The sequence below is a fragment of the Rosa chinensis genome, chromosome 7 (genome assembly GCF_002994745.2).
Source record: "Rosa chinensis cultivar Old Blush chromosome 7, RchiOBHm-V2, whole genome shotgun sequence".
NCBI classification, from domain to species: Eukaryota; Viridiplantae; Streptophyta; class Magnoliopsida; order Rosales; family Rosaceae; genus Rosa; species Rosa chinensis.
The window spans coordinates 12817498-12832697 of record NC_037094.1 but is presented as its reverse complement, the minus strand read 5'-3'; the positions used below and the strand labels follow the sequence as shown (position 1 = coordinate 12832697).

General features: G+C 36.2%; 2 protein-coding genes across 3 annotated transcripts; both read left to right on the top strand.

Annotated features, from left to right (window-relative positions):
- Positions 1 to 5087: 5087 nt before the first annotated feature.
- On the top strand, positions 5088 to 9614 carry LOC112180305 (putative E3 ubiquitin-protein ligase UBR7). Of its 2 annotated transcripts, XM_024318836.2 has the most exons (6): positions 5088 to 5229; positions 5375 to 5498; positions 6620 to 6778; positions 7685 to 7945; positions 8514 to 9158; positions 9283 to 9614. In XM_024318836.2, exons 2-6 carry the CDS (start codon positions 5412 to 5414, stop codon positions 9367 to 9369), a joined length of 1239 nt encoding a protein of 412 aa, XP_024174604.1. In that variant the 5' UTR covers positions 5088 to 5229; positions 5375 to 5411; the 3' UTR covers positions 9370 to 9614. The 2 variants fall into 2 exon arrangements, with proteins under 2 accessions (XP_024174604.1, XP_040367684.1); XM_040511750.1 differs by lacking the exon at positions 7685 to 7945.
- A 3166-nt stretch (positions 9615 to 12780) lies between these two features.
- Positions 12781 to 13116, top strand: LOC112177425. Its single transcript, XM_024315714.1, has one exon. It carries the CDS (start codon positions 12781 to 12783, stop codon positions 13114 to 13116), a length of 336 nt encoding a protein of 111 aa, XP_024171482.1.
- The last annotated feature ends 2084 nt before the right edge of the window (positions 13117 to 15200 follow it).

The window sequence follows — 15200 nt, the reverse complement described above, 5'->3', positions numbered from 1 at the left end:
CAAAACCCTAAAATCGATAATTCGTCGAAAGCTCAAAATCATATCCAAATGAGCTCAAATTTCATAGATTACGTTAACTTGATAATTTAAATAATCTATCAAAACCCAAATTTCCCAACGGTAAGATCTTCCCGAAGCGAAACCCGAATTTTCAAAACTTCAGAAATTCATATCGATTCCAAAGTTCATCGCATGACTACCAAACTATATCCACATGCTCGTAATGTTGAACTCTCCATAACATACCAAAATAGAAGACCTGAAGTGGCCCAATGAGCCCCCACGCGCCTCCAAAAGCGACTGCACGTGGGCCACAAGCATTGCCATTCCAAAACCCGAATTACACAACAATACCTATGCCAAAATCTTCCCCTCAACCAACCAAACAATTTTCTAAACTACGACAAGTCCAAAAAACAAACACTAAAACTAGAATTTACCCTGAAACAAATCGAAAATCTTAATTCTTCAAGCCTCCAAATCTCACACCACACTGTAAATCGATTAGCGTTGCTTGGAGGGTTTGCTTAGTAGTGGATGAGCTTCAAAATGCGGGTGATATTGTCACAGGATGTGGCCGAAATTAGAAGTTCTTGCCGGCTCAGCCGTTGCTGGTCCGAAACTCTTTTTCGCTTCGATTTGCCGTCGTTGGTGATCCTATGTGGAGGGTACGTGAGGCCGGGAACATCATTGACGTGAAAAGGTACTATAGATGGGGCCGGTTTGGCAACTTGGGTCGGCCATATGGCGGAGAAACAGGAGGGTCGTACAGAGAGAATTTGGGATTAGGGTTTCGGCTAAAAATGGACATTTTTCCAATATAGAAATGTGTAATTGCTATTCATAGTGGTTTCCCCAAAATAGTAACTCGAGGTTTCTAGATCATAATTTTTTGCTTACAAACTTTTGATTTTAATGTACATTTGTCCACGAATTTGGTTTGACATTCTCTACAACTTTCGTGAAGGAAGTTTCCTAAAAAACTGCGCCAAAGAAAAAGTCAACATTTAGTCCCCTGAATGATCGAAACGAAGGTAAAAAGTAAATATTTTAATCGTTTACCGTCTAAATGACTAGTAAACGGTTAATTCTAGATACGCAGTGTAACATTAGATCATCGTGATAAATGACGCAAGATAAATTTGTGTGTACGGGTCATTGTCATGCACCATTATGCTCGAAATTTAGCTTTTAAGACTAATGACATGTCATTATGTACTCTACTATTCCATAAACATTCAACCCATATCTTTTTTAATATTGAAAGAGAAAATATTTTCATTAACAGTGATGGTACAAAAAGCAAGGGTTAAAAAATGATCATCAAGAATCCTGCCCAACCAAGCAAGGGACAATGAGTGCCTTACTGAGAAATAATCAACTAGATGCGTCATTAAGAAGTGAGGTAGGCCTCTGCTCTAGGTAGGCGGCGAGTTCCTTGCACTTGCAAATGGTCGCTGCCTCTTAGTAACAGAGGGAATTTAAGTGTCACTGGATGTAGTGTCCGGTGGCATCATAATGGGAAAGCTGTGCATATGGTAGTTATGCTTTGCTGCAGTCGGGTTGCAGACCAAGTTATCTTTCCGTTGTGCACCGCTGCGTTACTGCAGTTAAAGCAAATAGAGTCGCCAGTTGTGCGCTCTTTGCTAGTTGGTGCTTTGTTGAGTACAAGCATTTAGTAGAAAATCAGGATAGTATTTCAGGAGGTTCTACTTATTGTAATCAGGGGTTTAGGCTCAATGTTCCCCCCTTGTATTCGACAGTTTCTTTAATTAAGGCTATCAAGGCTTGAGGGCTGCCGCACCGCTCTTTTCTCACAAAAAAAAAAAAAAAAGTGAGGTAGGCCAAGAAGACTAGGTCAATTAAGTTTTATTTAACCAGTAGTATCAACGCAACCCCAACCGCGCGCTATATGCGACTTTATTCAACTATGATGGGCATAACCATAATACAAAAACTCAATTAAACTTATTGGCTCGCCACTACTGAAAATTTCCTCATTATTATTTAGATCTGGTCCATACTTAGATTATCTTTTTATAATCTTGTTTATAGAGAAAAAGACATCACTAATTAAAAAACTAAAAGAAAGAAAAAGTGGGAATGCAGAGTTTACAAATAAACCAAAAGAGATTTATACCATTGACAGAACCACCTTATACAGAAACAGGAATATTATTATATGATATAGATTTCACGGATGAGATAATTAAATAATTAGTTTGTGATAGTATCCAAAGTTCCAAACGCATGAATCAGTCTTCTCTTCTCTTTGTATGAAAAAATTAATCAGCTCCAACAATATTGCAAATAATTAAGCTAAACGAAACATATACATACATATATGTGTGTGTGTGTCTAGTATGGTTTGGCCACCTGATATGATTACTGTCGTCCAGTAATAAAATCGTATTTTGACAAGCTATTTTTTCTGTACGTATATGTCTTATTGAAAGGTAGCTTGTGGTCACATTTTTCATAGTTTATGAACAAGTCCACTCCCTTCAAAAAAGGAAAATCTCTCAACAATTTTTAAAATCAATTACATGCATGGTAAACGACAATTCTGCCTTAATTTTAAGCTGCATGCATATGTGGTAATTAAGTTCATGCCTGATCAATGCAACTTATACTTATGAGTCATGACAAGAACTAGCTCGTTAATTTTCTCATTTTTCAAATCCGATTTCTATTATTGACTTGTTCTTAATTAATAAATAAGAAATATAGTATGCATGGAATTAAATAGACCATAGAAGCGATAGAACGATGATTAATTAATCAAAACTCAAACATTTTTCAATGGTCCTAGCTTCATTATTTTGAACTTATTTAAGCTTCAATATAAGACACCAACTTGAGCTTAAATAAAGTTGTTTAACATATGCCCCACATGCAGAAATTGAGAGAATTTATCAATTAAGAGACATTGGATGAAATTAATTACCAAATAAGATCATCTTTCTAATAAATTTATATTTTTTTAAAAATCAAAATCGCCAGTCCCGTTACCCCTAAAAAATTCAAGGACCAATATACTCATTGGCCATACACAAACAACACCTAGTTTTCTTACCTATTTGTTTATTATAGGAACTACTAATTACTAGCAAATATCATCTCTCTTAATCCTCCGTTTACAAAAAAGAATTTGTTACATCAAAGTTCAAACAGGTATTTTTGATCTATTAATACTCTGCTATATTCGAACCAATACTGCATACATGCATGCTGATAAAATTGGTTAATAATAACTGGTAATCTGGTATGATGGTGGTGGTGGTGTGGTACTGCATGATTAGCAAATAGCAACAGCGCGTACATAAGGAAGCTACAAAACATATTATAAGGCGTCATTATGTGAGTTTCTACGACGCAGAAAATATATAAGACCCCAAAGTACGTACGACTACTACAGAACTGCTTGCAAACGCAACGAGCATACCGATAAATACCGATAAATATTATTACTCGCCTGATCGCCTCAGGGTACCTGAAAGTTCAAATTTGATCAATTTCTGTTGTTATTAACCAAGTACTAGCTAGCTTGCAACATAATATCTAAGAAGGACAACCCTATATGACAATTTCGTTCGAATAAAACCAAATTTAATTACCATAACTATTCATTTGATCATATGAATGAAAGAAACATCCAGTTTGCATCCGGCATCCCCGTATCATTTTCAAAACCACAACGCCCACCACTCTCTTCACACAGTCCACAACTCGGGTTAACCCATTTCAACTGAATATCATCCTGCAAAAAAGATGTATCAAGGGCCTGGAACACTAACGTCTAACCGTGGAGATCATCTGACACGACTTCGGCGTTGAATGATCCACTGCCGGCATAGTCATGATAGTGTAGTTTTGAGTACTAAGGCAGTGAATTATCTGCTGCCTGTCCCAGTATGGGTATTGATATATACAACTAAAGAAGCTGATATATATCTTGATATGATTCGGCTTGAAAATGTGTTTTCGAGAAAGACGAGTGGCTGAAGTAGTGCAAGAACCGTTCTGGCATGCAACTGTCGACTACCGTTAGGGTTTGTTTATGGTAATTGATGTGCTTGATGAAGACAGACTCTCCTGGAGAATTTGGGAGAGATAGAATCAAGCTTTAATTGATTGGAATCACAGGAGAGATCAAACTTGGGATAGCCACACCTTGAATCCTCAATATCATTATTTAGGAGGAAAGGAAATCTAATAGTAACATCGGAATCCCGCTGCAGTGCCTGTCTTGGCAGATATGATCATCATCAGTAGCTCTCGACTCTTGTTGCCTTGTTTGGAAGCCTTTAGCTAGGGTGCATGCTTTACTTTCTAGTTGTTCCTCCCAGGCCCACTTTCCCAGCTACCTGTTTAGGCCCAACTAGTAATAAGATCTTTCTTGCCTATGTTGTGCCCATCAATGATATGTTTTCTTTTGAGAAAAATTGAAAAAAGAAAAAAAGATCACCATTTTCAATTCCGATTGCCTAGAAGTGGGAATCGGAATGGATTGTAATAACAATATAAGACTAGGTACTTTGCTAGTTATCACCATTTTCTTTTAAAACAGGTGCAAATAATATATACATATTGGTCAGTTCATTGAGACTAAACAGTTTTATTGCATCCTCTAACTCTTTGTCATTCTAAATCGAAGATTTTCTATTTTCACAAGAAGCTGGGCAAGTGTGTGAGGTGTGTTAATCATATACTTCTATTTCTTTTACAAAAAAAAAACAATGGGAACGGATTGAACTTAACTTCACCTATTTTTCATTTTGTCTTCACACTTCTCATCTACCATCCTCCTATCTCATAATATTTTTTCCATCTAATTTAAAAAAGAAAAAGGGTTTTTTTTTTTTTTTTTGGTAAAGCAAAGAAAAAGGGTTTTATTGGCAGACGAAGGAAAATAGAAAAAACATGAACTAGACATTACAAGAAAACAAAAAAGTTACATGAGCAAAGAAATCCAACAGATATTCACATTTGGAGGGAACGGGATTCGTCATTTATTTGATCACAGATGGCGGGAAAATGTCCTTATAGTCCTTCACCACAAATATAAATCTCTATCCTTCTCACCCCACATCACCCCACTCTCTGCTTCTCTCTCTCTCTCTCTCTCTCTCTCTCTTCCAAACCCCTCTCTTCTGCTTCAATCCCACACCTGCTTTCCGCATTCTCTCCAATTCCAGCGCCCTAGAGACGCCTCACCCTCAAAGATCGGTACTTTTCTCCAAAACACCCACTTTCCCTTTCCCTCAAAATCTAGGGTTTTCTGTTCCGGGGCCGATTGCCCATTTCTTCATTGTAATTTCTCGATTAATTTCGTGACTAACCATTTAATTTTGATTGGGTTTTTTGGTGACAGGGGTTTTGCGCCGAAGCTGTTGATTGTGTTGGTGAAGATGGACCCTGCGTTCGCGGATGAGGGCCACGACGGTGAGACCGTGACAATCGAAGAGTATCTGAAGGATGTTGAGGACCAGGAACTGGTTAGGCTCTTTCTATCGCTATACTGGTTACTGGTTTTTCGAGTTTATTCGGGTTTTCGATATAAGAGATTTGGAAAATTGAATTGGTTACAAATGCTGCATTTGTGTGCTTATGGTGCTGGCGCTCTTTTTTCTAACTGATAATTGTTTGGGGACTCTGAAAAGTTTTAGGCTTTATTAGTTTTTTGGCATTCAAATTATATTAGTCTTGAACAATACTTCTCGTTGATCTGTTGCTAAGCATGTTTCAAATGGAAAAACGAAACCTAACCGTCCTAGGCTGATCTGCACCAAAGTTGTGTGGCTTTTTAATCTTTATTTGAGTCCTCAGTCCTCTCCTTAATTTTAGAGTGTGTTGTGTATGAATTGATTGAGGTACTGTGTGATTGTTCAAAGATGCGTAAGTTGATTTTTGTTGTGAAGGAAAATTAGTACATGTTGAAAGTGTGATGATGAAAAGAAAATACATTTTGTGACTGGGGATAAGTAGATGTGCTACGTTTGTGTTTTAAGTTTTTAACCAACAAAACTAACTCTTTGAAGCACATCTGGTAAAGGTATAGTGCCAGTGCTTGTCTAGAGCTTAATTTGATCATGCAACAGCTTGGTTTGACCCACAAGTTCTGAGTGTCGAGTAAATGAACGAAGTTAGGTTTCATACTCTAGAGTGGAGAATATTGAGCTCAACTCATTCAAAAGGGTAACATACACAACTGGAGAAGGGTTGGTGACAAATATTTTGTATTGGTAGCTATACTAATATTTGGTCAGCAAACTGAGGAAGTATTTGAACAAATGGAAAAGAATTAGGAGAATGAACATAATGAGTAACATGTTCTTTTGAACTCTGTTCTTAATTCCACAATCCGTAGCTCTTCTACTTGTCAGATTGTTTTGGTGGATGAAACCACCCTTTCATCTTCATATTGATGTGCAGTTTGGTATATTTGTTTAATCAATTGACCAAGACAAATGTTTCAAGGAGCTAGAGCAAAAATCTTGTGGGACTGCCTTGTTTTCCCTTCATAGTCTTAATCTAAAAAGTGTATTAGTCAACATTGAAAAAAGTTTATAATGTTGACTATACATTTTGTAACCGTTTGGTGTTTGATTATATGTAGGAAGCTGATTTGGTTTTGGGTGGCGATGAAGGCAAGGAGTGTACCTATAATAATGGGTACATGAAGAGGCAAGCAATTTTCTCATGCTTGACTTGCACACCAGATGGTAATGCTGGAGTTTGCACAGCTTGCAGCTTGTCTTGTCATGATGGCCATGAGGTACTTTGATTAGTTGATATTCTTATCTGAACTGAATAAAGGAAAGGAGCCTATGGCCCAAAGAAGGAAATATACAGAGACAGCTATCAAAAGCCATGATTTTGTGATGACAAGTATTATTATGTTGACCAATGTCTTAGAAGTTAAAATTTGCAGCGAAGTGTTGTTTTTAGGAGCTAAACAGCCCAAATTTCTCCCTTCCCAAAAATATTGCTGAAATTTTGGACTGAACTTTTTAGATTCTATCAGAACAGTAGAAATATCCTGAAAGTTGCTGAAATTTTGGCCAATTTTGGAAATGATTTGGTTTTAGTTACTTGATTAGTGGGTCTTTTCTTTTGTATGCATATCTAAGCTAGTTGCACCATTCCAATCTATTCACTCGAGAGAGTCATATTGACATTGTTGACCTAAGAAGTGACTTTAAATTTTGTGTCTTTCGTGTCCCAATCATAGCTTGAAAGATTTCTCACTTTAGAAAAATGATTGTTTAGCGCCTAACCAAAATAATATGATTTGATTTTGAGGTAAGAAATAACAAAAAGATTATATGGGTGAAATATGGATTTGATTTCAATATGGATTTGATTTCAATTTCTAGGATTAGGGTGGAAATCAAGCTGAGTCTGAAGAGATATGTTATGAAGTTTGAACCACCTTATATTCTTTCAAAGTTTCAAACCATAACTAGCAGTGCTTGCTTTTGCTTCACCCTTTTTAGAACCTGATTTCCTTTTTCTAGCTCTGTTGCGGGAAGGAGAATACTGGTATCTGTTTCCTTTTGGGAACTGCTATTTCTGGTTCATTATATTTATACGTACTGATTTAGTGTTTCTAAACTACTTAAATGGATATATCTTGATGTATCCTATTACTAATGGTGGTAATTATTGTTACTTGGACAAGATTGTGGAACTATGGACCAAGAGAAACTTCAGATGTGATTGTGGAAATTCAAAATTTGGTGAGTTCTACTGCAAGATTTTCCCAAGTAAAGATATCGAAAATGTTGAGAACTCCTACAATCATAACTTCAAAGGTTCCTACTGTACCTGTGGCCGCCCCTATCCTGATCCAGACGTGGAAGAACAAGTAGAGATGATACAGTGCTGCTTCTGTGAGGACTGGTTCCATGAGGAACATATTGGTCTTGATTCCTCTGATGAGGTTAGTAGCATGGGCTACTGATATGTTTTTCACTTGTGGTATCATATTCTTGGGCATTGTGTTAACTGCATGTTTCAGCAGTGATGAAATTAGTAAAATATTACTGGGTTACTGTGTCTTGCTGTCAAGCTCAGCAGCCAAGTTGTAGACATGACATAAACCTAAACTCATGTTGGGATGGCTGCATGTACTTTAGAAATGATCTCAGTTCATCTGTTTTACTCTGAAACTGCTCTTGATCAGTTCGTATTTGCCTCATCATCAGCGTTGGCCACATTGATAAAATCTAGTATAGTTGTATCATTACAGTACCAAGTCCTACTCTGGAATACTTTTGGCGCTTGAAAACTTGAGGTCTTCCTGATGTTTACTTTGTATTTCTACATTCATGAAATTTAAAATTTCATAAATGCTTATCTTACAAATTTCGTTGGGTTGGAGTCTACTTGTAAAAAAAAAAAAAAAATCATGCTCAATTGACATGTTTACATCCAAAAGTGTTTAATTATCCAATGGTTGATATTCTGTCCAACTATCATGGTAACATTGTACTCGTCCTTTATTACAGATTCCAAGAGATGGAGAAGGTGAACCTCTATATGAGGATTTTATATGCGCAGCATGCTCAAAAGTTTGCTCCTTTCTAAGACTATATACTCGAATCATCTTGGAAGCAAGGAGCCAAAACAATTCTTCTGTTAAGACTGGAAAAGATAAAGAAGTTATAGCAGATGAAGTACCTTTAGCTTGTGGATCTGGAAAGCTAGAAAATATTCCTCAGAGTTCTACTACCAACTCTGAATCTGTATCTGGAGGGGAAGTTTCACTTGGAGAAAATTCTGGGAAGAATATATGTTCAGAGCAATGTGCTACAGATGCTGATACACGTCCTACTTGCGCTATTGGAGTTGATCTGGCAGTTGCTTCCCCTGTTTCAGAGAGTAAGCCAATGTTTCTTTCAAAAAACTGGCGGAATGCTCTTTGCAGGTGTGAAAAGTGCAGTGAATTTTATAAACAGAAGCATATTAATTTTCTAATTGACAAGGAGGACTCAATCATTGAGTATGAGAAAATGGCAAAGCAGAAGAGAGAAGAAAAGTTGCAGCAACGTGAGGGGGCAGAGTTAAGTATGCTGGATAACCTTGGCCATGTAGAGAAAATTGAGATTCTGAATGGTATTGCAGATATCAAAGATGAGCTTTGTTCTTTCCTGGTATGTTATCCATGATTAAAAATATAGTTTTGTTCCATGCATTGCTTTTATATATTAAAATCATGCAAAGAAGCTGGTTCAGAACGTGAGATTTTCTAAATTATCAATTTTTTTATTTTTGCAGGGATCATTTGATCCATCGAAAGCAATCACATCTGCTGATGTCCACCAGATTTTTGAGAATCTAAAGAAACGCAGGCGTGTAGAGTGAGTTATTCCTGGATCTTTGCTGCAGTTACATGCATGTAATAATATTAATCTTCTGTTTCTGCATTTGGAGTTGATCCAGGTTTCAGTAACATTATAAAAGGCCTTTGCTTATCTTAGGCTTTTTAAAGTTAGAATGCTCTTACTAGTATCCATGGTTATTTCTTTGCTGACTTATCAAGCACCTTATGATTTTAATTTGAACTTCCTCTAAATAACTTTGACATGAAATCAGGTGAATTCTCTAAATCGCTATGATTGTGTATATTTTTCAGGGTTACTTTGGTTAAGACCATTACTGTTTAGGAAGAACATGTGTTGCTGTAGAACATGTGAAACTAAAATGCTAAAGAAGACATTTCTAGTTGTGAGCTGACAAGGAAATTAATTCAACCTATTGTGCAAAATAGTAGGAACTATGGCAAGAGAGAGTTTATGCATCATCTGCCGGTTCTACATCATCTATATTCTGATAGGTTTCATTCTGCATTGTCTGTTAGTGAAATTATCTGTTTAATAAGCTCAAAACTTCATGTGCGACCGGACGTTGATTTGTTGCATCGTTCTTCTGGTCTAAAGCTTGGCAATTAAATAATGTGGTTGGTTTAGTAAATCTAGGGCCCCTGATTTTGTGATTGACACTTAACTGTTAACTATTCCCGTCATTATCAATTTGCTAGTTTTGTCAACACACTTTAAAAGAGGGGACAAAAGTAGGTTTGTTTTTGCTCCCTTGGGAAAGGGGAATAGTTGTATTCATCTGTTTTACAGTTGATTGAGTCTTTCAAATTTTAAAAGTTCGTCATTCGTCTACCTAAACTCTGGAGACTGTCGAGTAATAAGGATTACTGTACTAGTGTACCTGGTCGACGAAGGTGAACTGATCTTGATCTGCTTTAGACAAGGAGAAAATTTCCTATTTTGAAAATAAGTGTTTTGAAGTTTGAAATATTTTCTATTTATCCTCGTAGAAATAAACTATAATTCATGTAGTCCAAGCCGAGTCTCTATTACGTTTCTCATCTGTCGCATGTTAGAAAAATCGCTTGATTTTCTCCGATTATGCTTTATTTATGTAAAATGTCATTTATTGTCATGATTACGTCGAGATTGAGCTAAATTAGTTTTGGTAGTTGGGGTTTCGACAGGAATGTCCCTACTTTGAATGGAATATCACATGTTGGATTGCCATTGTAAGGGAAGAAAACCTTAACCCTGCAAAGATGACAGTGGTTCGGCTTTAATAAAGGTCCAATCACACTTGCATTACTGTTAAATTTCATTTGAAGTTTCTGTCATAAGCCTACTTATTATAAATGGCCCCTAGTGGTTGCTTTACAATGAAGATGGATTAAGACATATTAGTGTTCACACCGCTTTAAGGAACATACAATGTAGAAGTATGAACTTTAGTCACTCTTAAGCTGATGTATGAAGCAAAACAGAATGATGTCACTACCAGATAATGTGACAGACTCTTCGCCTGTGACACCCTAATCTCCCTTTAGGCCTTTAGAGAATTTCGGGTCATTTGTCTTTCGGGATGGTTGCCTTGCACCGTTCAAGTTGTCTTTCACATACTGATTCCACCCCAAAATCTTGGCATCTGATTGGATTCATGCATTAGAGCAAGTTCACCCGTTGGTAGGTCACGGGGTCAGACTCTATCCAATGCTTTTGTATTTTTGTTTTTATCTGTTAGGTCACTGGGTCACTAAAAACTGACTTAGGTCACTCTGAGCTAGTTTGTAGGTCACTATGGGTCATAGTCTGTTCTGCTTTTAAAGTTGACTCATTGATGAAAAGGAATGAGAAATTTGCTTGTTTTTCCTCACTTTTGGTCGTGAAATGAGAAAGGCAGTGTTGTTATTTTCGCAAAGTTGCATATCACTATCCAAGTAGTATTTCACTTCTAATAAAATCTAAAGTAGGTGAAATCGATCGACTTTTCTTACGTAAATTATGCCACATTCACATGCACATTAAGAAAAAGTTGATTTATTGCTTTTATATTTTGATTCAATGAAGAGAAAATATTTCTGCGTTAAGCAAAATTATAGAATGGTTTGAATGGTTGACGGTGACTAATTTTCCACAGGCTTTTATAAGTTCATTTCTTTTTATCATTAAACAAAAACGCTTGGGCTATAAATTTCTCTATTATATGATCATGTCATGGTGGGCAACTGGGCATATGAGGTTTGGTTTCCTGTATGCCCGTGACATATCCGGGAACTGCGGTCGATCTATTATGATCGTGAAACTTCCATTGATTTGGTCTCTAGATTCCAAGAAATGTCCAGATTGCCAACTCTCTCTCTCTATTTGGCTCGAAAAAGAACAAAAAAGTTATGGTTGCATTAGTAGAAGATTATCTTTAAATATAGCTGCTGTGGATGATCATGTACCGTGAAATTTTTGGTTACGGTGTTGAACAGTGTCATCAAATATTTATTCTAATCATGAATGAATCTTCAACCCTAACCACATATGTTTCACTTTTATAACTTGTAGTAATTAAAACGAAGCACTATTGATGAGGTGTTTATTATCTTTTATGATCCTTCCGACAACTATTGGTCATTAGCGCATAGATAAAGGCTGCAAAACTTATTGGCATTAGTATAAAATAAAAGCAAATTGGAAACAAGTGACAAAGGGGGTTTTGTTTTCTCTCGTGTTTGAGCATCTTAAATTTTCAAATACTTTTCTATCAAAATACTTCCAAAATTTGGCTAAAATGATTCTTTGGTCTGTGATTCCACAATTTGTGTTATAGATAAGAACTCATTTTTGTTTGGTTTGTGATTCCACAGTATGTATTATAGATAAGAACTGATTTTTGTTTGGTTTGTGATTCCACAGTTTGTACAAAAAACAGTACTAATTTCTATACATTGATATCAGCCAGAAAATTGGTACCGACAAATAATGGTCTGTTCTCTCATGGCTTTCTAACCAAGCAATATAGAAATGGTTTTCTATTCTATTTAACAATATCGTGACAAAAATCATTTTGAATTTTGTTTTTAAATGGGACAAACAATGAGTTAGCTGTATGTCATAGTCCACCAATCCCTTCATAAAATGTCAGAATATGACATAAACGGTGAGTAAAGAAGGTTTTCACTCTTGAAGTAAAGAATTTAAATCCTACAAATTACAAATCATACATATCTACGTAATCTTTTTGTCTTTGTTTTTATTGTAACCAAATAATTGGACTTGCTCCCCTATAAGTACATGCTCTCCCTTCTCTCATCCCAACCTTACATAGACAATAGCTCTGTCTAAGCTAAAACTACTTCTACAACTAGGTGTTTTTCTTCACAACAAAACCCCAACACAGTTGTTTAGGGTTCGTTTGGTTCGCGGATTTGAAAGCAATTTTTGAGCATACAGGAACCCCAAGATCATGGGAAACTGCATGGAGACATGCGCACAGAATCAGCAAGAAGAGGATCAAATGCAGCAGATGCAGAAGCAGAAAGGAGATGAGATTAGGTTTGGGAAGGAAGGCATCAATTCGGGGGAAGATGGAAAATTGAGGGTAAAGATTGTGCTGACAAAAGAAGAGCTACAGATGTTGATGCTTCAGCTGCAAGACAAAGGAGGGAAGAAGAGCTTAGAAGAAGTTCTGGAGGAGATCCAGAAAGGCAGAGGTAAGTTAGTACTAGTTGAAGAAGCTTGGAAGCCTTCTTTGGACAGTATCATGGAATGCCCTGAACTATTTGAAGATATGGATAGATAGATCAGTACTCTTTAAATCCAGACCCTCTTCTTTCTTTATTCTGTTCATTCTTTAACTCTGTTTTGTGAGAGTTCTGATGTGGGTGATGACCCGGTTCTGTAATTAGTTAATTAAAATTTCAATGAGTGGGGAGCCCTCAAGTGGTTGAGATGGAACATGAACTATATATATGATGTTTTCAAGCAATTTCAGCACCTAAACTTTTCATGTTCATTATGGTTAATGAAACTGCTTCACATAATCTCTGTACTAATTCAGCACTTCCATCTCTATAATCAGCTATCACAAGGACTCAACTCAAAAACTTTATGTTATAAGTTTATAGAGAGAATTTCACAAATGGTCACTCAACTATGACTCATTCGACACTTTGGTCACTGAAGTTTCAAATATATCATTTTGGTCACTCAACTATTACACTGTCAATCACTTAAGTCACTTTGTTAATTTTTTTCATTAAAAAAAATTATAAAAAATACTATTTGGGTGACTTAAGTGATTGACAGTGTAACAGTTGAGTGACCAAAATGATATATTTAAAACTTCAGTGACCAAAGTGTGAGTTATAGTTGAGTGACAATTTGTGAAATTTTCTCAAATTTATAACATACTTGGAGAATGATCAGTAACAAAGTGAAAGCTTAAACAATTATACAAATTAAAGACATTTAGATACTCGATCTAATTTAGTAATTAATCTAATCAATTTTAATACATTTGGGCCCCAATGTTGAAGCAAGCATCAAAAACCCATGTGGTTGTTGAATCTATTTGTTATTACTCTAACCGGACTTGGACTACTGATGCATGTGATGTGTGGAATGGTTCACGAGTGGATTTACCGATTCACAATATGCATTTCATTATGAATTAATGCAGAACCAACCATCTGTTATATTATATTTACATACAAAATTATAGAATTATAGGTCTTGCCATTATGAACTAATAATGGTTGTACAGTTTTAAATTTTTTAATTTTTTTTTTACTCTGAACGACGATGTAACTCCTCACCCCACCACATTCCTGATGTCAGTGAGATTTGAATCTGTGACCTCTACAGTGTTAGTTAGGTTGGTTAACCAACAGATCACGGCTCACTGACACAGTCTTGAATCTTGAATCTGATAACAACAGAAAGTTATTACCAGCAGGAATCTTCAAAAACATTTTGACTTCCGTTCTGCATAATCAAAAATCATAAAGTTATTGGGTATAATATAGGTTTATTTTAACTTTTCATTTGAGTAATTCCCTAAACCTCTCATACCAACGATTAAGTGGTTCATAGCAATGACTTAAAACCCTATAGATTACACTTGCACAACCAAGATTAGCAGAGCAATAACTCTCTGCAATTATAAAGATCACACTAATCTTGGCACATGATCTTCAATTTAATTTTCTTACTCATTATTTCTCAAGTTAGGTTATTATTTCATTTATTTGTGTAGTTAATGATGAGTTAGCTAGGCAATCTACAGGGTGGCATTTTGCGACCAGCAGTAATAACTGAATATTTTGTTGTAAAAACTAGAAAATTGCTCTGATTTGCCACAAGATCTCTAATATTTCTCAGTACTGTTTTCACTGGTAAATAAGGTTTCAAATTTTAGGTTCATCGATTTAAGAATTGCATGATCTTCCTTATCATATTATTAGTACTTTTCTGGTTCAAGTACGTACTGTTGGAGTCTTCACCAAAAGTTTGCTCCCTCCTACCGTCACAACCATTTAGCATGCTGAAGCCGTGAAAGATTACCACTAATATATCTGAATTCTGGACATCAATGCTGAGAACGACACATTTTGGATTGACACAACATTTAACCATCTTAGCAGCCCAATTTCATTTTGGTAATAACGTTACAGTTTCGATGACCTTAGTGCCTGTAATAACAACAGTTTTGTTAAATGAAATTAAGTCATCGAAACTTACCTTGTACTCCATGACTGTTGGCAGCACATATTCTCTTGGAATTGCTAGCATTGTGGTGGCATGGAAACTAGAATGTATCCGTTGTGGCACCGGAGACTTCTCCATGCACTGGGAAGGTTATAACCACAAGGACAGGTGCGTTTG

Coding starts and splice junctions, on each gene's coding strand:
- LOC112180305 (XM_024318836.2), top strand. CDS start 5,412: ATGGACCCTGCGTTCGCGGATGAGGGCCACGACGGTGAGACCGTGACA. Junction 6,779..7,684: donor CTTGTCATGATGGCCATGAG/GTACTTTGATTA, acceptor TACTTGGACAAG/ATTGTGGAACTATGGACCAA. Junction 7,946..8,513: donor GTCTTGATTCCTCTGATGAG/GTTAGTAGCATG, acceptor CCTTTATTACAG/ATTCCAAGAGATGGAGAAGG.
- LOC112177425 (XM_024315714.1), top strand. CDS start 12,781: ATGGGAAACTGCATGGAGACATGCGCACAGAATCAGCAAGAAGAGGAT.